Genomic DNA, 24,265 nt, shown 5'->3' with positions numbered 1-24,265 from the left:
TCTCTGACAAAGCCCCCTGCTCACGTAGAGCCTTTTCTCCTCTCTCTCCTCTCTCTCACCCCCTTCCCCTCCCCTCCTTCGAGAGATGTAGTGCCAGGACAGGTCAAGAACAAGAGCCCCACTGTACACAGAGCTGGGGACGGTCCAAGGCGCTGGATTCCTGACGGTTAAAAGAACCGTAGGCCGCGACCAGCGCACCCCAATCCCTTATCACAAACTGCAAAAGAGCATGGTAAATATCAGCGGGTTAGAATGACTTGTAAATCAAAGAAAAAGGAAAGGCTGGAGGAGCGCTTGGAAATATCTGAGCTTGAGAACGGGGAAAGTTCATCCTGAGGGGAGAGAAGAGTGGATCGCAGCCTGTGCCAAGACAAACCAACAAAATCTCGCTCACCCACCGTGACCCAGAGGCTGGCGAATGATACTATCAGTGGAACATGTTCTACTGTGGTGTTACACATTTACACTTATTTAGCCAAAATACCAAAAGGTTTTAGGGCTTCCTTCTTACAATTCGTGCTTAAAAATGTCTTTATGTAGATTAAAAAATACCAGTAAACATAATTTGAAACTGTACTTATTAATATTATTTTGTGGGAAGTTATTTGGAAGTATTGAAAAAGAATACACTTTTTTTTTTTTTACAGGCCTTAGATCACTCTAGGTTCATATATGCAAAGTCACCGAGTAGTTATTTCAGTCCAAAATACTCAAAATTGAAGGTCAAATTACTGTTTCAACAACATGCTGTACTCTTTAAATCAGGTGCCTGCACAGATCTCCGCATTTAGGTAGGCTTTTCTCACTAGCATGTCAATAATACAATACATACATACAATATTTATTCTAGTTTGTATTTTGCACAGACATGTCACATGTCATTGGACAGAAACTAGTATCATGTCTCATGACTCATGACTGCCAATTTACATTTGAGCCAGATGCTGCCAGTCACCATCATTAACACCCCTTGCACTGTACAATGTGGGTGGTAATAAGATTAGCCTTCTATGACATATACCCAATATATTTGGTAGCTTCTTTTTAAAAGAGATTCTTGTAAATGTATAGCCAAAGTTAGAGTTAACTTAATGAACAATAGTAGAATATACTGGGCATACATCCACCCAGTTTAGTTTCTCGATTTACTTTTTTGGCAGTGATGTATTTTATCCATATAAAAATTATGTATACATTTGAGCCAAGTAAACCCCTTTTTGGCACGGTGGTGTAATCCACTGTAAAAGCTACTGGCTGGAGTTGATGTGCATGTATATTGCAGCCATGTGTTACCCAGATCTTTCATCAACTCTGTAAAATGTTCAGAGCCAAGACAGGCTGTCTAAAAGCTCACTGATTAGCTTGATCTCAAGGTATTGCTGTTGTGACACAATAACCACATCTGTTGGGTTCCTTGTTATGTTTTTGAGCAACAGCAGAGCAAAAACCCAGAAATCTGCATAATAGAAACCTTTTGTTGGAAAGAGCTTGGGATTCCTGAGCAAATGACTGAGAGTGGAACTTGACAGTGAGAAACGTCCCACTACTTTCTACCACAGATCTGAGAAACCCAGAGGAACCCAGCAGTCTTCTTGACACAATGGGATTTTTGCATTCTTCTGTCAAGTAGCCTGTCTGCACAGGTCAGGGCAAGCGGCCGGAGCCCTCCGACTGAACTCGACATGGAGACACCACTACAACAGACCCGCCTGTTTCTGAAACATGGCTCTGTTCATATCAGTGGCTGAGGTGGTGTGTAAGAGACCCACTTCTGAATCATTTTCACCTTAGGGAGTCAAGCCACAGAAATCAAGCACATACCAAACTCAGTTTTCCTTGATCTTATCTCTGACACGTTGGAGGATTTAATTGGAGCGAGAGGAAAATACAGCCTCAGGCCATCTTCGCTTGGCTTCCATTCTTTTAAACAGGTACTATATTATGCTTTAATCTCAGGCCAAGATTTTGCTCTTTGCTTACAGTACATCATGCCATTTAGATTTAAATGCCTTCTTTGATAATATTTTGCTATAACAAGAATTAAAAGTCCAAAATCTGTGTATCTATATTATTACTTAAGGAAGTGCACGTCTTATCATTAGACACTGTTTTGCTTTTATTGCAAGAACATTATTATTTACACCCCATCCAGGCTTCCCCTGCCTCCTTTTTCTTTGTATAGTGGTTAGTTAGATATTTATGTTCCTGTACTATGGCTGCCTAATACTTTTTTTAGCAAGGGGCTTCTATTTTGTTCTTCCTGTACTTTGATTGATTGACATGTTTGTACTATGACTGGCAAGAAATGTGCATTTCTATACTATTATTGGTTATATTTTAAGTTCATATATATTTTTGCACCATGACTGACTGGAATCTAGAGTCCTAGTTAAAATATGATTGCAGGTAAGGTTGTTTGTCACACTTGTTTGCATTAAATAGCATTGAAATTACGTTAAAAAAAAAATATCATACAGGTTCATTTAACTTTAACAAGGTTATACACCAATGTATGGATTTATTGTATAAATATCCTTTAAAAGTCTTTAATTCTTGTATAAAAACATAAGTCCTTACTCTGTCTTAAAATGTCTTAAATCCATTACCTAAAGGTCTTAAAATGTTAGTCAGTAAACACAGTTTTGCTTTTATTTTCGCACATTGAATTTTGCAGTTTTAAGATTTGATATGCATGTTATGTTTGGTTTAATATATTGGTTAAAATACAATAACCACAAACTTACTTTAAAGCCTGTAATCTTAATATTGTAGGGTTTTTTTTTTTTTTTTTTTAATGCCTTAATTTAGAGTGGTATTACAAAGCCAAAAAAAAAAAAGTCTAAATAAATAGTTTTCCCAAACATGCAGAAACCCTGATTTAAGTTTAGTGTAGAACTTCTCATATATCCTCACTACTAAAGCCACTAGAGTATGTTTACATTTTCAATTCATTTTCAATTTCAATTTCTGCACAACATTAGCAGAAATGTATAAAACTCTAATTTACGCTTAATGTAACGTGTGCGCCACTCTAGAGTTTTAAAACGGCGCACACGTTAAATTAAGCGTAAATTAGAGTTTTATACATTTCTGCTAATGTTGTGCAGAAATTAACAGTTCATATAAAACTACACCTGTACTCTTATAGTAATGTTCTGTTCCACCTTAAAAGCTGAAGACGTTTAAATTTAAAACTGCTGTCGCCACAGCAGCTTTTAAGGTGGAATGGTAAATTCAAACACTGCAAAAACCTTCGTGTGAGTGTTTTTACTGAAGACAATAAAGTGTATTTAAGACAACTATCTACCAGCTACTTACTCGTAGATGCATGTACTATCTTAATGAACACCCAAGACGTTTTATCCGTGATGTTTACGTTTCTGTCAGCGTATTGAGCGCGCGGGAACTACACGTGGAGAAATGGGTGTGTCCTACATGACTCTTTAATTAAAACCGCGCCCCATGTTAAACTCTCGCCCAATAACACTGCGTGTTGTTGACGTCACCAGAGTGGAGACTCTTGAGGAGCAGTATAGGGCATAGTGGATAACATTTATTTTGTCTAATACTTTATGTTTCTGTACTATAATTTGCTAAGGTGTATGTCCCTTATTATGACTGGCTTGTACATTTATATTCCTGCCTAGCAGAACTATTTCACTACTGTACTTAAGTACTTAAATGCTGTATCTGTATCTATTGGAGTATTATTTTTACTTTACTACTGTACTTAGGTACTATAATGCGGTATCTGTATCTACTGGAGTATTATTTTTACATCAGTACTGTACTTAGGTACTAAAATGCTGTATCTGTATCTACTGGAGTATTATTTTTACATCAGTACTGTACTTAGGTACTAAAATGCTGTATCTGTATTTACTGGAGTATTATTTTTACTTCACTACTGTACTTAAGTACTAAAATACTATATCTGTATGTACTGGAGTATTATTTTTTTTCTCCTACTTCCACTTTTACTCCACTACATATTTTCAATGAGTTTAATACTTTTACTCTGATACATAGTTTATGTGCTGTATTGTTACTTCTTACAATTATAAAAAATTACAAAACATTTCAAACTCACATTATCACTGCTCTACGTTCTCACTGGGTTTGATGAAGCTGCTCTTTATTAAGGGGAATTAAACAATCAAGCTATTTTATAAGACATTCAGTACTTGGGTAGTATATTTTATGATACTACTTTAAAACTACTTGCAACACTTAAGTACAAAAAATAATTTTAAATACTTTACTTTATTTTGTACTTCCACTTAATTAATTATGGTGCTTAAAAAACAATTCAACTTCTACTTCAGTCACTTTTTTGATAGAGTACTTTTATTTCTACTCAAGTCTGGCTCTCTAGTATTTTATACATGGCTGGTGATTGGCAAAATAATATTCAGCTATAACTTCACATTTCTGTCCTAAAAAAGTTCTGTACTAAAATTCTGTACTAGTAGTGGCAAGTAGGTCCTTAGGTAGGACAGTTCTGTGAATGTTTAACAGTTCATGACTAACTGACCAATCATAGCACAGGAGAGTACACACTCCAGCCAATCCAGGTCCAGGGGGCGGGGCCTGTCTGAAAACGGGTGGGGAATGAAGTGGGCTGCAGTGGTGCTGGTAGCTGAAGGTGGGCTCAGATACTCCACACACAGCCTCGCCTGACAGACTGAAGATCCAGCAGATCCGCGCACATCGCTGTCCTGCCCGCGGAGGATGAGTTAGAGCCCGGGAGAAGCTGATACACAGATCCAGCAGAGCGGAGGAGTGATGGGGTCTCGGGCAGACTGAGGGTCCTGTGGGCAGCGGGTGGGCTGGTGTGGGAGTTCAGGGTAAAACCTGTCACACAGCAGCTCTGAGAAAATGGGAGAGAAGCTGAGAGCTGGGAGAGCTGGTGCACAGGGAGAGAAAACCAGGATCTGGATATAAAAACAGTTTCTGCTGATCAAGGTAAAGTATTTAACTGAAATATCACATATTCTATACTTTGCTATATGCTATAATATTATAACCTGGCAGTACGTGTTCTTAAAATCTCATAATCTTATAATCATAATAATGTAAATGTGTTAAGATCTAATACTTCACATTTCTGTACTTTGATTGGCTTAATAATATTTTTCTATACCATGATTGATTAGATATTCAAGTATTTATTTTTTTATGTTCTGTGATTGGCTATAAGTTAACATGCCTGTACTATGACTGCTTAGTTATTCACATTTCTATTTTAGTTTTGCCTAGAGGTTTATTTTTTTTCTGTACTATGATTGATTAGATATTCAAATGTCTGTACTATAGCTGCATGGTACCTCATCTTTATGTTATATGATTGGTTATAAGTTTATATTCCTGTAATATGATTGCTTAGTACCTTTAGGTTTCTGTACAGTGGTTGGTTGGAAATTCATATTTCTCTTTTGTAAGTGGCAATATGTTTATTTTCCTGTACTATGCCTGCTTAGTTTTTCACATTTCTGTTTTATGGTTGCCTAGAGCTTATTTTTAATATTCTATGATTGATTTGGTATTTTAATTTATGTACTCTAACTGCATAGTACCATATTTGTTTTCTGTTCTGTGATTGGCTATACATTTATATTTCTGTACTATGACTGCCTAGTACCTTCAGGTTTCTGTACAGTGGTTGGCTAGAAATATACATTTCAATACATCTCTGTACAATGATAGGCTAGACATTTTTTTTCCTGTACTGTGGTTGGTGAGACATATTATATCCCTGTATAATTGGTGCCTAATAATTCACATTTAGGTACTAATAATGAGCTAGCACATATTATGGTTAGCTATATATGGTCTTAGATATTATGGTTAGTTAGAAGGATAAATGACTGCCTAATACTTGATACTGCTGTACTATGGTTGGCTAGACGTTTATATTTCTATTCTGTACTTGAGTATACATCTATAGTCATATGCAATGACAAAAACCTGATCCATATCTCTTGTCTTAATCTTCTCAAGAGACTGTAACTGTTTTAAAATAAGTGTAACAGGATTTATTTGGCCAACTTTGTAACCCAAGCTGCTGCCAGTGCATCCACACACTGGCACTGTTAGTTTATACAGGCTGAAAGCAAGTGAGGGAAGGTAAACACTGGGTGTGTTCTGAACTGAAGGACAAGACCCTGCTCTCCATTCATGATGGGAGGATAACAAAAGGCCAGCTGGGGGTTCGTACTGGGAAACATGTTGTTTGCAGGGAATTCCTGAGGGGCTTTACAATAGGGTCAGATATGGAGCTAGGATAAGTCTGGGGGAGTTTACTGGGTTGCAAACGTGTGCACATGAATTCCTGCTTAACTGAAGATAACACAATCTGACAGTTTGGGAATCACCTGGTAGAATATTTAGTATAACATTCAATTTATTTTGATTTTTATCTCAATAAGACTTGCCTGTGAGAGTCAGAAACTGTAAGAAATATTAGGGCAGTTATTTTATTACTATACTTTAAGTGTTTGTCCTGTAGTATCTAATCGGCTGAGAACTACAGAGGAGAAAGTCATCCTTATGTCACCAGAGAAGTTAGAAACAAGATGCATTATACCTATTGGTTGACAATAATGTAGTAAATCAGTACATATTGGCACCAAACATTTGAAGCAATAACAGTACTTATTTTCCGAAAAAGAAATAAGAGAATCACTGGAGATTTCCATGTTATCAAAATGATACCAAGTACACAAGCCTATATTTTTTATAGTTTTGTATCAAAGCTTGATATTACAGTATCATGACAGCACTAGTCTACTGAGGGTCCTACAGTCTTGTCCCAACATGATTTAGTTATATAAGGAGCTTGAAAGACATGAGCACATTTAGAAGAAACTATTCGTATTTTAGTGAAAGTACACTGACATGCAAATTCTGACATACCGTGTCCCATGACTTTTGCCATTTCCCATAGAAGCTACAGAATGCTGCACTGACCTGTCGGATATGTGTATGTGGTCTTCTGCATTGAATGGGGATGTGATATCTTGTCGCTTGTCTATGTACATGGCAAATTTTAGCCAGATGTCGCCGGTGATAATTATGATAATTATCGCGAACTGTGCTGATTTCTCCTGAATTCTTGGGGAAATTTAACATACCTTGATCCACAATGTAATGTGTGTACTAGAAATACTTAATAGAAATCAATAGAGATCAACAGTCAATGCAGGAGACCCTACCCTACACACACGGAATTCTGTAGCTTCTCTGGGACATGGCAAAAGTCATGGGACACGCTACCAGTCTCATGTCCTTTGACATGAGACTTTTTAGTATATCATTGTTATATGTTGTAAGTAATACGCTGTAAGATAACTGTCCTCTTCTAATTTCAGGTTTCCCCAAATTTCCGCCATGCTACGCTGGCAGACGTTGGACTTGGCCCACCACTGCCTCGCTGGGCTTCTCCTCTTACTCCCTATATCCTTCTGTCTGACAGTGAAAGCACCCTCCCACCTCTCCCAGCATCCGCACATTCCTTCCCTGGTGCCTCACGCTCCCTTGCCCCTGTCCCGCTCCCATTTCAGCGCAAAAGCCCAGCTAGACTTCACCACCCACTGCAACACCAGCTGCTTCCACAGAGGGGAGGACGTCGACAAAGAACACCTGACTGAGCAGCTCGCCTTTGAGACGCTCTACGCAGACGGCTCCCGTACGCTCACCACTGTTGACCTAGACAATGATGATGTTGATAATGTTAATGATGATGAGGACATTGCTAATTATATTGTACCCACACCGTCCATCAGAAAGAGCCACAAATCACCGCCTTCATTTCACAAGAGGATGCGGCGGCAGATATATGGTGCAGATGGACGGTTCAACATCCGTGGCGACCACTTTCTCCTGGACTATCCCTTCTCCACAGCTGTGCGCATCTCGACTGGCTGCACCGGGGTTCTGGTGTCCCAGCAGCATGTTCTGACTGCTGCCCACTGCGTACATGATGGGAAAGATTATGTCAAAGGGGCACGCAAGCTTAGGGTGGGCTTCCTGATCCCACCTTCTGTTAATGTTAACGGCACAAGGCAAGGTCAGGCCCCTTCGAAGAAGCCCTTGGTGCGATGGGTGAGGGTCAAACGGACACGGGTGCCTAAAGGCTGGATCCAGGGACCTCAGGATGTCAGCATGGATTTTGACTATGCCCTCCTGGAGCTGCGCTGGCCCCACCGACGGCCCTTTATGCGATTAGCCGTGGCCCCTTCTTCTGATGATCTGGCTGGGAAGCGCATCCACTTCTCTGGGTTTGATAGTGACCGTCCTGGAGAGCTTGTGTACCGGTTCTGCCCTGTGGAGGACGAGTCCAACGACTTGATCTACCAGCACTGTGACGCCCGGCCCGGGGCCAGTGGATCCGGAGTGTACGGCCGAGTGTGGGACGACGCCCTGGAACGCTGGGAACGCAAAGTGATTGGCATCTTCTCTGGACACCAGTGGCTGGAGATCAATGGCGAGAACCGTGACTACAATGTGGCTGTGCGCTTTACTCCGCTGAAGTTTGCACAGATCTGTTACTGGGTGCATGGCAACAGAGCAGACTGCAGCCAGGACTGACCTTGATGAACTTAAATATTTATATATTGGAAAATGGCAAAATAACTGGAAGATGATAGAAAAACAGACTCATGAACCTGCACTTTATGCTCAATCCTTTTTTTTATTTTAAAGCAAGGCAACTAAAAAACTCTAAGAAAGACCTTGGCAAAAAGTTATATATATAAACTACAAGATTCTGGACTTGATCATCAAAGCATTATTTAATCCAAATTGGATCCGGCCTCAGTACCTTTGTCTTTGATATGGACCATTATTTAATCTTTTAAATAAGTAAAAATAAAAACCACTCCTTTGTCTTGCATTGTAAAATATAAAATAAATATCCACCCCTTGCACCATTTGACCAATACAGGTCTAGATTTGTGCATCCGTTTCCTGCCAATTCAATACCTATAAAACAGAACATTCCGATGACATGCTTTCTTTGTGTTGTGATTTTATCGCATTTCCCAGAAAAAACACTTTAATAGCCTGGCTGTGGATTTATCTTTTAGACTGTGATGCTTAGCCTACATGTGCGAGATGGATGATATTGTATTATATTTGTCAGATATATTAACCTGTTCCTAATATAATGGTGTTTTTAATTATTTTTATCAGTTGGGGAGAAATACATTGATAATTTTTTTTTAACATACTACTGCTTCTTACAATAATAATAATATATAATAGGCCGGTGAGTTGCTGAGTTGTTTAAAAAAAAAAAAAAGAGCCAGTTAATGATGTGTTGTCACATATATTCTGTGGTTTATTTCAGGGTGTAAAAACTAGATAACTGTGATAGATAAAGAAAAAAATAAATCAAAGCAAATCCTCTGGCAAATCATAGAGACTTTTTCACAGCTATCAAGTGTAGTGACTGCTAGATCAGATACCAGTTACCAAACAGGAAGAGGGATAAATTGATGTTGAATATATTTCTATTTTTGTTGAAAATGCTTCTATTTTAATAAACAAAAAGATGTCTATCACGTTTGTTTTATTTTTTTATCACACTTCAAAGATCTCCTAACCAACATTCAAAATGGTGCACAGCTTCACAGATTGCTGGAACAGATCTCTAGCTCCCCCTTGTGGATGAGAGGAGGAACATTTTCAGGAAGCCATAGCCATAGCTGAAGGCTGGAGGTCAGCTTTATCAGTAACACACCTGATAGTGAAATTCAAATGCTTCTTCATTAACTAGCCTTTAAAGACCCTCATTCGTTTACTTTATTTACTTTAATTACAGGTGCTATATATAACTTGGAACTCCAGAATCACCTGGACCAGTACTGGGAAACTGTTTTAGAATTAGAGTCATGAAGATTATATGCTTGTTTCTGGTGATCAAAGACCATTATATTAAAATGTATGAAACATCAAGAATATCCATAATTGCTTTTAATTTATTATCATTATTAATTTAATATCTCAATATATTTATGAGTAAAAAGTGTTGTAGCACTAGAGTCCCGTCTTGCTGGACCATAAGCAAGCAGTCTTAACCTTGTCTCAGCCTTAACCTGATTTGGACTCGGTCTTAGAGTGAGGAAGACTCAGAAATTGTTGTTGAGTCCAGGGCCTGTGTCTGAGTTAATATAAAACATATATAATGTATAATGAATTACAAGCTAATATATACTATATGCTACACATATTCATTTAGAAATGAACAGTAAATGGTATTGAAAAAGAGTTAATTACTTGAATTTCTTGTCTCTTAATGTGTTTGAGAGCATCAGTTGTAAAGTTGTGAAGAGGTAGAGTTACAGGTATACAGTGAATAGCTCAATTTGAGTAATGTTTTAATTCATATTATGGCAATAACTACTCAACTAAATATAGAATAAAATACTATAAGGAATAGAGGTTAGTCAATCTGGAAAAAAAAATCCTGAACTTTTTAAAGTATCCATCATCAAATATGATGAAACTGGCTCTCATCAGGACCGCCCCAGGAAAGAAAAAGCATGAGTTCCCTCTGTTGTACAGGAAAAGTTCATCAGTATTCCCAGTCTCAGAAACTGCAAGTTAACAGCTCCCCAGATAAGTGAACCTAAATGCTTTACAGAGTATTTTGGTTTGTTTAACACTTTTAAGTTACTACATGATTCCTTATGCGTTCCTTCATAGTGTGGATGACCTCAGTATTCATGTACGATGTGAGGGAAAAAACTGAATAAAAACATTGAATAAAAGGAAGTGTCCAAACGTCTGACCGGTAGTGTATGTTAATAAAGGTTTTGTATAAGGTGATTTCTGCCACTAGATGTCACACTAAAACTCCACTATCTCATAATAATCTTTGCACTCTGCCATCTTGCATGCAGAGTGCTGTGTGGGCGGTCTCTGTCTCGTCTCTTGGGGAGGGCAAAGCTAAATGTGAAAAGGGCCACATCTTTTACAGGGCAGGACTAACTCATTGCCTCCTCAAGACACTTTTAGTCCACTACATCTTTACATGGAATATGTTGTTTACTGCTATATAAGTATACAGCTCTGGATCACTTGACCACTTAAAGTTATCCAAAAGCAGTGTGTAAGGCTGGTGGAGGAGAACATGTCAAGATGCATGAAAACTGGGATTAACAACCAGGGTAATTCCAACAAATATTAATTTCTGAACTCTTAAAGCTTCATGAATATGAACTTGTTTTCTTTGCATTATTTGAGGTCTGAAAGCTCTGCATCTTTTTGTTATTGCAGCCATTTCTTATTTTCTGCAAATAAATGCTCTAAATGACACTATTTTTATTTGGGATTTGTGAGAAATGTTGTCTGTAGTTTATAGAATAAAACAACAATGTTCATTTTACTTAAACATATACCTTTAAATAGCAAAATCAGAGAAACTGGTTCAGAAACTGAAATGGTCTCATTTGTTTTAGAGCTGTATATGTTTAAATGTTGGGTTTTGCATCTTTAACATGAATTTTGATTAGGAAAAAATAAAAATAACACTATTTATATTAAAGATTGAATTTCATTGTGTCAAATGCCTTACAATCAAAATACTCTGAAATCTCCTCAAAAAGAAAGTAAATCCACTACAAAGGCAGGAAAAAGTTTTCTGTGACTGCTGATCATGTCGGTTTGGAGGAGTATCTCCAGTCTCCAGACACAACATTTTCCAGAGGTTTTGGTCCAGACTAGAGTACTGTGCAATGCAATGCATAATGATATCTTATGGGCTGTATATTTCTGATTGTGCCATCCAAAATTACCTCTTACACCACCTTATTTGGATGGTGTTCCTGTGCAGAACGGGGTTTTGGTTGAAGACAGTCATGGCAGTCATCATGGTAAGTAAGCCTTTTGTAAATTCTGGTGTCAGCCTCAGAATTTATGATGTGCTTTGGTGAGATGAGTCAAGCAAGGCTTCTGTCGAAACTGTTAAATTTAGCAAGAGCTGCTGTGAAGCATGTGGGCTGCTCTGCTGCCTGCAGACCTGGATGACTTGCCATTTTTGAGTGTAGGCCATAATTCATAATTCATATTTGGCTTTGTGGGACACTTTTTTGAATGGAGAGTTTGGCTGGGTGGAGGTGGACCTTCACTAATTTAAGGGTTGGGTTTTGTTGTTTGTGGCTTTTGGTTTTTGTGACTGTGCATTCATTTAGGCTTTAACAAAATCCTGAAAGTTCAAGAGCGTTACAGTATAAAACACCTTTGGATTTTATGCTTGAAATTGGTAGCAGTTTTAGTCCAATCCAGACTTTTATTTTGTATTTTTCTGAACATACCACCACAACATGGTGATAGGAGACTCTGCTTAGGCCAGTGGTTCTCAAACTGGTCCTCAGAGACCTTCAGACACAGAGGTGGGTAATATGACAATATTATTTTGTATTTTCTTTTATCATAATACACAATAACAAGATACTTGTTACAAGCATACTGTGAGTGGGTTTCCTCTGGGGACTCCGGTTTCCTCCCACAGTCCAAAAACATGGAGATCACATAAACTGGATACACTAAATTTCAGAAAATACAGAAAAAAACACTAAATACAGAAAAAAATGGATACCCTACAAAAAATTGCCCAGGTGTGTAAATGTGTGTGACTGTATGCCCAGAAATAGACTTTGTTCCGGGTCAACTCCTCAGTGCTCGATGCAGTCCTTCAGGTGGATGGTTGTTTCTGGTTAAGAGTATGCTGCGTGTGATTGGCTGCCGCTTCTCACCGCTGTGTGTTGAGTGTGGATGGAATGTAATTGTAAGCATCTTGGAGTGCCTTGGGTGGCAGAAAGGCACTATTTTAGTGTAATTGTAAGTTACGTGAGTTCTAAAAACGTAAAGTACCCCAACACCAAAAATTAAAACATTGGCATAAGCAATGTTGCAGCAACGTTAACAGAACATTTAAAAACTAGTTTTAAAATTCTAAGAACATCCAAGAAACTTGACATATTTTATTTTCTAATAATATTAACTCTAACGTTCTGAAAATACCCTACTAACCAAAAAATCTTTTTTGGGAACCAACAAGAATGAAACTTGGTGGGTAGTTGTGCCAGACTGTCATAGAGTGACTCAGGCACTTTGACAGCCCAACCTTACGTTAATAGAGTCCTGCCATCAGTGGCCCTACCTCTTCTGAGCACACACTATGGTGCACTATTTCAACAGGACAATTCTCGTCCACATACTGCTGCTGTCACAAAAAATTGCTTAAAGACACAGGTATGCTATGGCCAGACACATCATCAGACCGATCCTTGATAGAAATTGGATGCTACTGGACAGCACTAATGTGGTCAACACTCCACCCCTTCTGCAATAAAAATCTGCAGGAACGGAGTAAGAATATTAAAGCTACATGGAATAGATTATTGCAGGCTATCATTAGGAAACTTCAAGTTGAGACATGTGGCATATTGCTTTACATGTTACACAAGAGTTAGACATTACTATTGTATATGTATAGTTCAGTAAATATGACCAAGTGTTGACCGAAGCAATGTTAATTTTTCATTCATTTATTGTTCCTGGCAACTGTTATCTTCCTTTTGTGTAGCATAGTGTAGCATTGCTCATGAATGAACTTCAGTCATTCATTTCAATCATTTTAAGCAACTCATCTTAACCCTGAATGAAATGTAGGCTGCTGTTTAGTTCTGTTCAGTGTTTCCTTGCTTTGGCAATTCAAAAATGTCCTGATTATACCTCTAAATCCGTTCCAGGATTAGCTTGAGAAATACAGACTGCAGTGAGTAAGCATGCACGTTTAGCAACAGGCCCAGAACAGACAGTGACCAAGCACCCAGGGGCGTGGCCACAGTGAAGATATGAGGATTTATGCTTATACAGTAAAGTGATTCACGTCGTGAGTCATGTGAACCACTAAAATCATGGCTTCTGTGCCTCGACTGAAGTAGAGCTGCTGAAAACATTAAAGTGTGTATAATAGTCAGACTGGAGTGGGTTTGTCTCTGCTGCAGAAATCTATCTGTATGGCATGAGTAAGTAGGCCACAGCAACGGCTTATGGACAAACACAGTAATGATGATGTTTTTATGAGACTGTGGGTCATTAGTACTGTAGTATAGTCTGAGGGAAAGAGGAATCAAAGTACTTTTCCACATCATGTAAGGGAAACAGAGGTTGGCTGCCCTCGAGTGGACTGTCAGGACTTTTATTTTGTATTTTTCTCAACATACCACCACAACATGGCGATGGGAGACTCTGCTTAGGTCAGTGGTTCTCAAACTGGTCCTCAGAGACCTTCAGATGAAGAGATGGGCAATATGCCAATATTATTTAGTATATTTAAATCATAATACACAAGATACTTGTTACAAACATATTGTGAATATCAGTGTTTTCAAAAAGGTAGTGTAAACTCTTTTTTATATACAAATATTCTTGATTTTATATTCTCAATTAATGAGCAGATGTCCTAGTACTTAGCTCAGAGGTTCTTAAACTGGTCCTTAGAGACCCTCAGATGTAGAAGTTGGGTAATATGACATTGTTATGGTAATACACATTATAATTTTGTCTGAGCATACTGTGGATATTTTGGGACATTAAGATCACTAAACTGGGGTTTCATTACAAAGTGTGTAAACTATTTTTTTTTTTACATAGTCTTGATTTCAGATAAAAGACAATGTGCAGGGCAGGCATCACAGTACTTTTGTCCACCTAAGTTTGGGATAATATTTAAATACTGTTAGGACTGATTAAATCATTGCTTCTCAAACCAGTCATGCAGAGGAGAGACCACCTTATGCAGAGGTGGGCAACAATATTGTAATAAATGTAATTTTATTTATTATATATGAATACAGAATTTAATTTTTTCATCATATATTTATTTTTAAGTATATTACGGTTATCACCAGTGCTAAAAGAACTAATACTTTTGAGGTCTTAACACTTTTGTCCACATGATGTCACAAACTGCACTGTAAGTATATAAGTATATATAGACTACCTAACTTTACATTTCATTACATTACATTAGCAGTGTTTAAGGGTCTGAAGCCACTGCTTAATTTTGTGTGTGGAGCAAAATATATATATATTTTTTTTACTGTATTAGGGCCAATGGGAAATTGAGAACCTATAACTAAGTTATGTGTCCAGCAGTTCAACAGAGATATCAGTTTTTACTGTGATTGTCAAGTGAATGTATATGGAGTTTAAAAAAAGCATCACTTTAATATCGTCATGTGATTCTTTAATTCATTTCTTTTCTATACTGTGATGAATCCTATTCTTTAGGCCTGGGATCGGCTCAACATTATCCTAGAGGGAAAAAACGTCTGTAAACGCTACTGTGAAAATCACTGTAAAGAATGAACTACCATGGTATTTCCTTCAGGTTTCCACATGAAGTATAAAATCTTCTCAGCTAGGATTTTACTCACATAAGCTAATAAGCTTTTCTAAAAGTGCCAACAATTTTGTAGGCAAAACCTGACCCATGTCCAGTATTCTGTTAAGACAATCCAGGGATTTTCTTGTTAGGAACATTATATTACAATAGTAGTGCAGCCTAAAAGAAACATGTAACGGCTCAAGTAAAATGACTAGGTTTTATATGAAAATTGAAAAGATCTGGACCTCATTTACCAGAAGCCTGCTTCAGCTTCTCAGGACAGTTACACAACAATGCTTTTGGGAAGTGAAACCATGGTCAGCTGCAATCACCAGTAAGACATTTAGGCAAAGATCAAACAGAAGGTCACAAGTGTATGCTTAAAAAAAGAAGATGCAGAATTAATTCTAACCATTTCAACCTTTGTCATTTATGATTCATAGAGTTAGACTCTTTATTGTTTAAAACATATTTGCACATTCAATGAAGTGTACTCAAGTCTGGCCTTTGTCTGAAAGCCCCGTCCCCAACGTATAGATATTTTTAAAAATTGGGGTGTCCCCTCCCATCACTTTTGAAAATGGTTTGATTACAGAAACCAAGAACGCTCGCATGAGCATGTTATCTCTGTATGGTGTGATAATACCTCATATAAAGGAGTAATCAACACACCAAGAAAAAAATAACATTACTTTTGAAGTTGTATACGAAGAAAGACATGAAATTACAGATTCTGAATCTAAACAGAGCACAATTGTTGCAAAAGGACAGTATATTTATTTATATCAAAATATGAAACACTGATATCTGCATTAAGAGACCGTTGTCTTATGTAGCTCACTTTATAGGAAGTGCAAAGGGTGTACAATATTGAATCAGAATTCACAAAAAGCTCTTTTCACATGGACAGAAGGCCATAAAAAAATGCAGCCAAAAATTGTTTTTAAATCAAGACATGTATGGATGTGGGCTGACAGTACTGACAGTCTCCAAATAGATGGACATTCCATTGCTGAAAGTCTTGTGGCCATTTAACATGCCACAAGCCAGTCTCGTGTACCAGATATATTTTATAGAAGGCTAATATTACCACCCACAGTGGACAGTGCATTGGGAAATAATCGTGACAGGCAGCATCTGGCTAAAATTCTCTGTTCAAAAAGACAAGCAACTCTTGAGGAAGTCACAGCCACATTCAATGCAGGAAAACCTCACATGCATCCCAGAGGTCAGTGCAGTGTTTCTTTAGCTTCCACGGGACATGTCATGGGTTGCAATTAGAAGTTCCTGTGCCTTGGAACATGGAAGGTCAGTGTATGCATGCACTTCTGCCTTCCTAAATAAAACAACATTGATAAGTTTACAGAGTATTCCTTTAATTTTGTTTTGTGCAAATAGTCTGTGGAACATTAAAGGCTGCCCTCTTAATTTATTTTGGAAAGTACACTGCAATCAAATTTCAGATAAAGCGTGTCCAAAGACCATTAAAGCTGGTGGTTGAAATGCAAATATGTTATTTACCATACAACTGTTCTGCTAAATTAAAGATTGTGTTACAAGATTAAAATGGAAACTGATGGCAAAATGTGTAAATAATTGTAGAACAAGAAGTGTGTGTGTGTGTGTGTGTGTGTAACAAGTCGCAGTATTGGATATTTAAAGACTTAAAATGCTGAAAAGTAAAACATACAAGAATGGAACCCAAAATAAAAAAAATGTCATGCAATAAAAAAAAAAAAACAGGGCTCAGTTTCCCAAAAGCATCTTAGCTTTAAAGATATCTTAGATGGTCAAGCTAACTTCACACTGAGCAATCCAAGACTCATCTTTGTGCTAAGAAACTTTAGGGAAAAGATCAGTATGGACAAACTTCACATAAAAGCAGTCGTAACGGGGAGTAGTTTAGTGCCTTTTTTATTAGAGATAAGGAGACGATACAAAACATCCACTATCCAATATCCTTCAAGACTCTGTACACAGGCTGTTCAAATACATCGCTCCCCATCTTTCCTTCATTCAATCCAATTCATCAGCAGACATCTGAGCCACCAGAATGCAGAATTTTTACACGTTTAAGGAATGTGTTCAACGTCTTGACACCAGTGCCATGGTTTTGAATCAGACTTGGAAATGTTTGCAAATAAGAGCTGGAATCATTAAAAACATTTGGAACTTCAATAAGAAAAGGAAAGGAAAAATGAGAGGAGGGGAGTAATTGTGTTCCCAAAAAATGGTCATCTTGTGCAATCACTCTTGGAGCAAATTGTTTTGTACTACACCTATTCTCAACTACACACATACTTAGAAAACTTAACTAGAAGTTTGGCAAAAAAAAAAATAAAATAAACAAAAACAAAGTTCATTGTGTAATTAAGTATGAACAGTATTTTGTAGATTCAATAGCTGAATTGTAATGGTTGCTGTTCTGTCTCAGCCTTTTCCTTCAAGCAATCTAATGGAACCCGGAAAGAACAAAAACCTGTCTGCACACATTTACAGTTATAATATTTTGTTTTTATAGTCATCATCCTTCATCAATTTTTAATTTCTTTTTTAAAGATCTTTTTTTCTTTTGTGTTTTGTTCTTTGTACGTGTGAACTGGAATGACAGCCTACATCTTGTGGTGTTTGGAAACTGTCACTGTAACCCAACCCTCCCCTCCCACTAGAACCCACCCTCCAGCCCTGCAAACAATCCTGCTAAGCCCCTGCCCTACCAACGTTGGAATGAACAGCTATGCCCCTCAAAAGCGTTGGCCTCAATCATTCAGAGGCTTCCCTTCAAGAGTGACCACTGATGATCCCCCAAGCTTCTCAGCAAGGGTCTTTCGGTCTTTGATGTCATCCAAACCGTTCACTTGCCACTCGTGCTTGATACCTGTAAGAAAAAAGCAGAAATCAGTGTGGGGGTTATTAAAAAAAAAAAAAAAAAAAAAAAAAAAAAAAAAAACCCAAAACCTAAGAAAACAAAAATAAAGTTAACCCATTTTAAGTGAACTACTCTGTCTAAAATTCTCACCTGTGAACTTCTTCTTGATGGCATCCTTGGAGCTAGCGTAGATCATCTTGCTCTTTAGAGGAGCACTTTCTGGGGCCCTGAGAGTAAAACATAACAGGTCAGTTACTGACAGATTCAACCTGTTTAAAAATAATTGCCATTACATTCTTCAATGGTGCTGCAAGCTGTTTTGATTGGCTCTTACCAGAAGATGAAAACAAGGTCCTCCTTTTTGGTCTCCTTGGTCTCATATGTGGCATCATACAGGGCGTAGCGGCAGTCATCAGGGGGGAGCATCTTTACGAACTTGAGGTAGGGATCTCCTTCATCTCCCTGCAGGATCTCATTGCCTTCCTCCATGACGATTTTCTTCTTGTCATCGCTCAGGCAGAACAGGACAGCCTTCTTCCTCTTCCTCCTCTCCTCTTCATTGGCCTGTGCTTTGCGCACCTTCATCTCATTGAAGATAGTCAGCACATTCTCTTCCACTGTAACTCCGGAGGCCTGCAGGCGCACACAAAGATATTAGGTCACATAGTATCAATGGCACCTGCTCAATGGATCACTGTAAAAAAGTATAAAATTTTTGTGGGAAAACGTATGTAATTGAGAGAGACCACAGTGATGTTAAGTTGACGTGAGAGCTAGAGGTGCAGAATCAAACTTAAGACATGCTTGAAATAATTGGAACTACTTGATAGATAATCAAGCTTGACAACACTAAGCGAGAGAGAGAAAAAAAAGAGAAAAACACTGACACAGGGAAACAGGAGAAGGCCCACTGAGGCCTGAATCTTACAGCACAAAAGCAGTTTTCCTGATACAGAAAATATAAACTGCAAGTCAATTTCATTGGACATTTTCTTTTTCAGTTATATAATTAAAATAAGAACAAGACAGGGGAATAATACTAGACCCTTTTAAGTACAGCTTTTTTTTTTTACAAGTCACATGACCCACTTCAAGCCAAAGTGAACGCCACTTTTCACACAGGAATTAAAGAATAGAATCAGACTTAAGCCTAAGGCCTACAACATAATATACAGGTAGTAGATATGGGAGTGTCTAGATGTCCACTGAGGACGGAATACACCCTAGCTGTTTAAGGAGATAGGCCTCAGTGTTTAAGGTGTGTCTTACTTTGTTACGCAAGACGAGCGTGCTCAAGACTTCCCCACAAAAGTATGTGAACAAGGCCCTACCATATAGCTGGGACAGCAGGAGGGAAGAGAAAGGAGGGGTCAGTCCTACAACTCCCGAGCACAGGCTAACAGCACACAATGGCGCTACTGTCAAAATCAAAACGGCCTGAGTCACATCGTCCAATAAACCTACTCAGGTCTTCTGATTTCCATTACAACACCCAGCAGGAACAGGAGCTCCAAGAAGAATTTCAAGCCACAGATTTTCAGTGCAACCTTTTTGCCCTGTTATCAACACTGCAGCTCATAAGACTATTCACCCTCCTGAGGGCAAATCCCTGAGACAACCAAAAAGTAACCCGATTCCATGGGCCGGTGTCGATTCAGCCACTAAATAACCAGCGTATCATATTAGAACTCGATGCGGAAAAAGACTCAAAGTCTCAGGAAGCACTAGCTAATCAGAGTGACTTGGGTTCTGAAATGCCATGCCGCATTAGTGAGCCATTTTAAGGAAATGTGTGTACAAAGGGTGTGGATGGATTTGCTCAGGGGTGTGAATGACTGAGCAGAGAACATGTTTAGACATCTCTTTACCAAACATGGCAAGAAAGCTAAACCAAACAAAAACCTTACCTTAAAATACCTTAAACCAAAAAAGTAAATGATACATAAGTATCTAGACATCTGCTGTGGTAATTGCTATAACATTTTGAACTGCAGTCATCTTGCACGTCATAAAATACCAATGGCCCTGATCAAAAGGCAAGGTTCAGGTAACACACCTGAGATTAGACCAAACCATCTAGCTAAATGTTGGCAAAGAGAAAGAAAGGGAGAGAAAGGACACTTGAATAGCCAAAGGAATTACGATTTCCTGCCAAAGGAATAGCAAGAAGGGGGGTGCACACCAGAGGTCTGGTAGTCTGGGCCTTCCTCACATGTGCAGAGTTTAGTAAGAGGAGAAAAATGGAGACTTCTCAAACCGGAACCGGCGTTTCCTTCACACACCATACGACACGACACCGGAAAAGCCAGCCCTCCTCACTGCACATTAATATTTCAGTTTTACTCACAGACTTCACCCTATTTAACTAGCATACACGGCAAGTGCTGTTCCGCACCTAATTATTTTAATAGTTAAAAAAAAGATTGAGCCAGTGGGCTCTCCTTATCCTCATTTTGTAGCAAGGTATAAAAAAAATGGAGGAAGTTCAGGCCTTCCTCCATTTGCACCACAGCTCGACTAAACTTGCAGCTTAGTTTTTAACACGACAGAGGGCCACGGGCTGTGAAAAAAAAGGCCACAAACACATAGCAAGCAAATCTAGCTTGGTAGGACATTCATCTAGGTTAACTAACCTGGTAGCAAAGAACATTAAATGAACGTTACTTATGTGGACGCAACACATCTTATCTAGCTTCATACTGGCTTGCTGGCGTTGGTTATAGAGTTAAAATCAATTTACTCTTAAAGTGCTTTTAGGCAAAATTGTGTAAACTACCAACAAAAACAAAATATTCACTTTATTTAAACGTTATTTTTTAAAAATCCCCCTTTTCCAAGCTGCAAGAACACAGTATAAACTGACATACATATTAAATTCAGCTAGGTAAACCTAGTGCATGAGAAATTGACAAATTAAACGTTGCAATCTGGGTATATCTAACTATATAACTAGTTAAATTACGTAGGTTATTTGCGACATTAATGCAGTCTATGTATGTCGTTTCATGAGTAAAGGAGCAACCAGGAAGAGCACGTCGTCGATCTGCTGATAAGAAATCGCACGTTTTCTTCCTTTTTAATCTTTAATCAAATCTGATTTAGGTCTTTACTACTAAACACTGCATTAAACCACCAAGTTAAACCCAAAGGATCTACACTATGTCCCCAGTTCTCGTGGAAATTGCTAAACTAGCTTAAATAAATGGACGAGGAAATGAAGCGAGCTCGCCAGTGCATCAGGAGTTAGGGTGGGGCCACGGCCGATGCAGCGCTCCTCCGCATGTTCAAGCTAGCCTAGCAATGCTAGTTTTAGCGCAAGCTTAGCTTGCTACCTAAAACCCAAAACTAAACAGTCCGCTAGTTAACCTAGCTAGCTTTATTTACAGCCAGCTAAATCCGAATTAGTCTTAAACGCAGAACAGTTTTAAGTTACTAGAAGCTAGCTTAGCTACTTCAGATGCGAGAAAAAAGCCGAAACACTTCAGCTGCTAGCTAGCTTACCAACAGGATGCTCAGTATGACCAAATATTGAGACAAAGAACAGTCCTAGCCAGTTAGCAAGCTAGCTAACCTAACATCTTAGCTTTAGCATTAGCACGAGCTATGAATTCATCTGAAGAACTGGGCCTGTGGGCCATGATGATGATGATGATGGCAGGCAGCAGAAAGGCAGCCGCACTGAGAAGACGCAGCAGAAACTGCATAATCTGAACTACACCTGTATTTACACGCTTTCCACATTTCCTAAATCAAGCCTAAATCGAACTAAACCAGCTTGGGTTGATTTAAAATGTGAATTAACCGAATTAAAAACGTGATCCACGCAGAAAACGCAATACAGGCCTTTTTTCTGGGCCTAAACTTGCGGAAATGCTAAGAAGAAAGGGGAGGCTGAGGAAATGGCGCCAGTTGTTTTTTTTTTTTTGAAGAATTTTTAGCTCATAAATCTAACAAAAATGAACTTGAGAGGGACGTTTAATTCAATATTTTGTTAAAGATACTAGATAACGTAGCTAATAAACACGCTAGTTTGTAAAAAAGAGGAAAAAGTTAGAAAAAAACTACACCAGGGGCGTCTCTTTATTTTCCATATATGTATTTTAGCTAAGCTAACTACAGCTAGACATCTAGCTGGCCAACGGTAGCTATGTACACTTAGCTAGCTAACCTACATATTATAGCTAGGGAAGCTGGTGGAATTTAGGTTAGCAGTTAGCAGCTAACTATATATAGTTAGCTAGCAAACAAGCTAACAAGCACGCAGCGCTGCTGTAGCGCTCAGGAGAAAGGCGTCAAGCCGAAAGGAGTCCGGCAAGCCGGGCAGTTGGAGGGGGAAAAACCCGCTCAGAAAAACAATCCATCCGTACTTCATCTTAAACAAACAAAGCACACGGTCCGTTAGTACCGAAACACTCAAACCCCAAACGAAGAACAAGCAAGTTTCAACGGTAAAAGGGCGAAAAAACGTATAAATGCAGGCGGACGTACCATGGCTGTGTCTCTCTGAGTGAGTCGGTGTCTGGATGAGAATTGAATGAGCTGTGCTGCAGTCTGCCGCTCGCTCTCGCGCTCCCTCTCTTGATTCCGCGCACGGACGCGCCCTTCAGCGCGCGCGCACCCCGCCACGGCGGAGGGGGGAGAGAGCGCGTGCGTCACGGGCGGTCACGTGCTGGGGGCATCACGGGACATTGAGTTTAATATCATGAAGAGTTTATTTTGCCAATAAATAATCTGTTTAATGTCACCGTGTCAGTATCACTGCTTATTTATTGTTTATACAATTGTGCTGACATCTGGGCTGCTGTAATATTGCAACAATAATAATTTATGCTGCTGCTACTTTCCTACTCTCCTTTTATATTTTGTGTATTTATCTTGATATATTATCATTATTTAATTTTATTCTATTTTATTTCTTATTTTACCAATTGCTCTTTGGGTGTAACTGGACCCTCAGAATAAAATTTTGCTCCACCTCATGTGATGTGAATGACAATAAAGTCTCCTTGAATCCTTAAATAATCTCCATTTTTATACACTTTTTTTATTTGTCTCTTTATTTTACTAGCTAGATTGTAATTCAATTTTGCTAAACATTTTAAAACATTAATAAAACATTGATGACAAATTCAAAAACTAATCATAAAAATTCATTGAGCAGTTTATTCATATTTTTTTTATCTTATTATGGGCACATTATTGTAAATATCTTAAGGTTGTAAAAATTCTGATGTAGTTAACATAAACGGCACAACAATTTCATTACTTGTATTTGAATCATTTGTTCTAAAAAAAGAGACCTAGTTAGGAGCTAGTTTGGGGATAAACTAGGCGCAAGGTGCACACTGGTACCTGCTAGCATTGCTATGTAGAATTGAGAGAAAAGCTAACAATCTTTTAAAGCATCAGTGTGTTTGTTGCTATATCAGCTATTATATTAGCTATATATTGCTATTATGTACTACTGACAACTGAACTACACTAACACTTAAATACTACTACTACTAATAATAATAATAATACTGTGCAATGTTTTTCCTGCTGGTCTTTTTATATTGTCCAATTTTTATTTATTTATCTCTATTTCTGTGTACTGTAATGATGCTGCTGGAATTTTAATTTCCCCGAAAAACTATGCCAAATAGATCAATGCATTTCTATATATAAATCTAAATATTGTTAGGTGTAGTTCTATATAATATCTTTTTTTCTAGCTGCTTTCAGAGGCCTGTCATATTATTTAAATGACCCTAAAATATGCATAAAATATTAAATCAAGTGTCTCAGCTGCCTAATCATGTCAGTAAACTGAGTGGGGTGCTGTATATGATGGAGGAGGGAGGGAGAGGAGCAGGTTCACAGTAGTTTCCCCCAAATAACAGCCCGTCAGATCGATCGCTCACCTTTTTTATTGGATTTTTTTTTTTGTTGACCCACTGAAATGAGCAAATTCGTGCACGTGAAATCTCCATTCAGCGTCGATTCTGAAGGCACGC

General features: G+C 38.3%; 2 protein-coding genes across 2 annotated transcripts; one reads left to right on the top strand and one right to left on the bottom strand.

Moving 5' to 3' along the window:
- The first annotated feature begins 4,627 nt into the window (after window positions 1–4,627).
- LOC103023355 (serine protease 23) lies at window positions 4,628–9,560 on the top strand. Its single transcript, XM_007243217.4, has 2 exons — window positions 4,628–4,965; window positions 7,371–9,560. The coding sequence occupies exon 2, from the start codon at window positions 7,390–7,392 to the stop codon at window positions 8,587–8,589; it is 1,200 nt and encodes a 399-aa protein (XP_007243279.3). The 5' UTR covers window positions 4,628–4,965; window positions 7,371–7,389; the 3' UTR covers window positions 8,590–9,560.
- Window positions 9,561–17,288: 7,728 nt separating this feature from the next.
- Window positions 17,289–22,911, bottom strand: cfl1 (cofilin 1). Its single transcript, XM_007258643.4, has 4 exons — window positions 22,758–22,911; window positions 18,604–18,902; window positions 18,420–18,496; window positions 17,289–18,278 (listed from the first exon to the last, which is right to left on the bottom strand). Exons 1-4 carry the CDS (start codon window positions 22,758–22,760, stop codon window positions 18,160–18,162), a joined length of 498 nt encoding a protein of 165 aa, XP_007258705.1. The 5' UTR covers window positions 22,761–22,911; the 3' UTR covers window positions 17,289–18,159.
- Window positions 22,912–24,265: the final 1,354 nt, after the last annotated feature.

This window comes from Astyanax mexicanus, chromosome 10 (assembly GCF_023375975.1).
Source record: "Astyanax mexicanus isolate ESR-SI-001 chromosome 10, AstMex3_surface, whole genome shotgun sequence".
NCBI classification, from domain to species: Eukaryota; Metazoa; Chordata; class Actinopteri; order Characiformes; family Acestrorhamphidae; genus Astyanax; species Astyanax mexicanus.
Note: the sequence above shows the minus strand (reverse complement) of the source record. Positions and strands in the feature narration are given on the sequence as shown.

What these genes read in the sequence shown, in the direction of transcription:
- LOC103023355 (XM_007243217.4), top strand. Translation starts at nt 7,390, where the DNA reads ATGCTACGCTGGCAGACGTTGGACTTGGCCCACCACTGCCTCGCTGGG.
- cfl1 (XM_007258643.4), bottom strand. An exon ending in GACCTTGTTTTCATCTTCTG is followed by an intron (nt 18,497 to 18,603) that starts GTAAGAGCCAAT and finishes TTTTACTCTCAG; the next exon opens with GGCCCCAGAAAGTGCTCCTC. An exon ending in CATCAAGAAGAAGTTCACAG is followed by an intron (nt 18,279 to 18,419) that starts GTGAGAATTTTA and finishes TTTTTCTTACAG; the next exon opens with GTATCAAGCACGAGTGGCAA.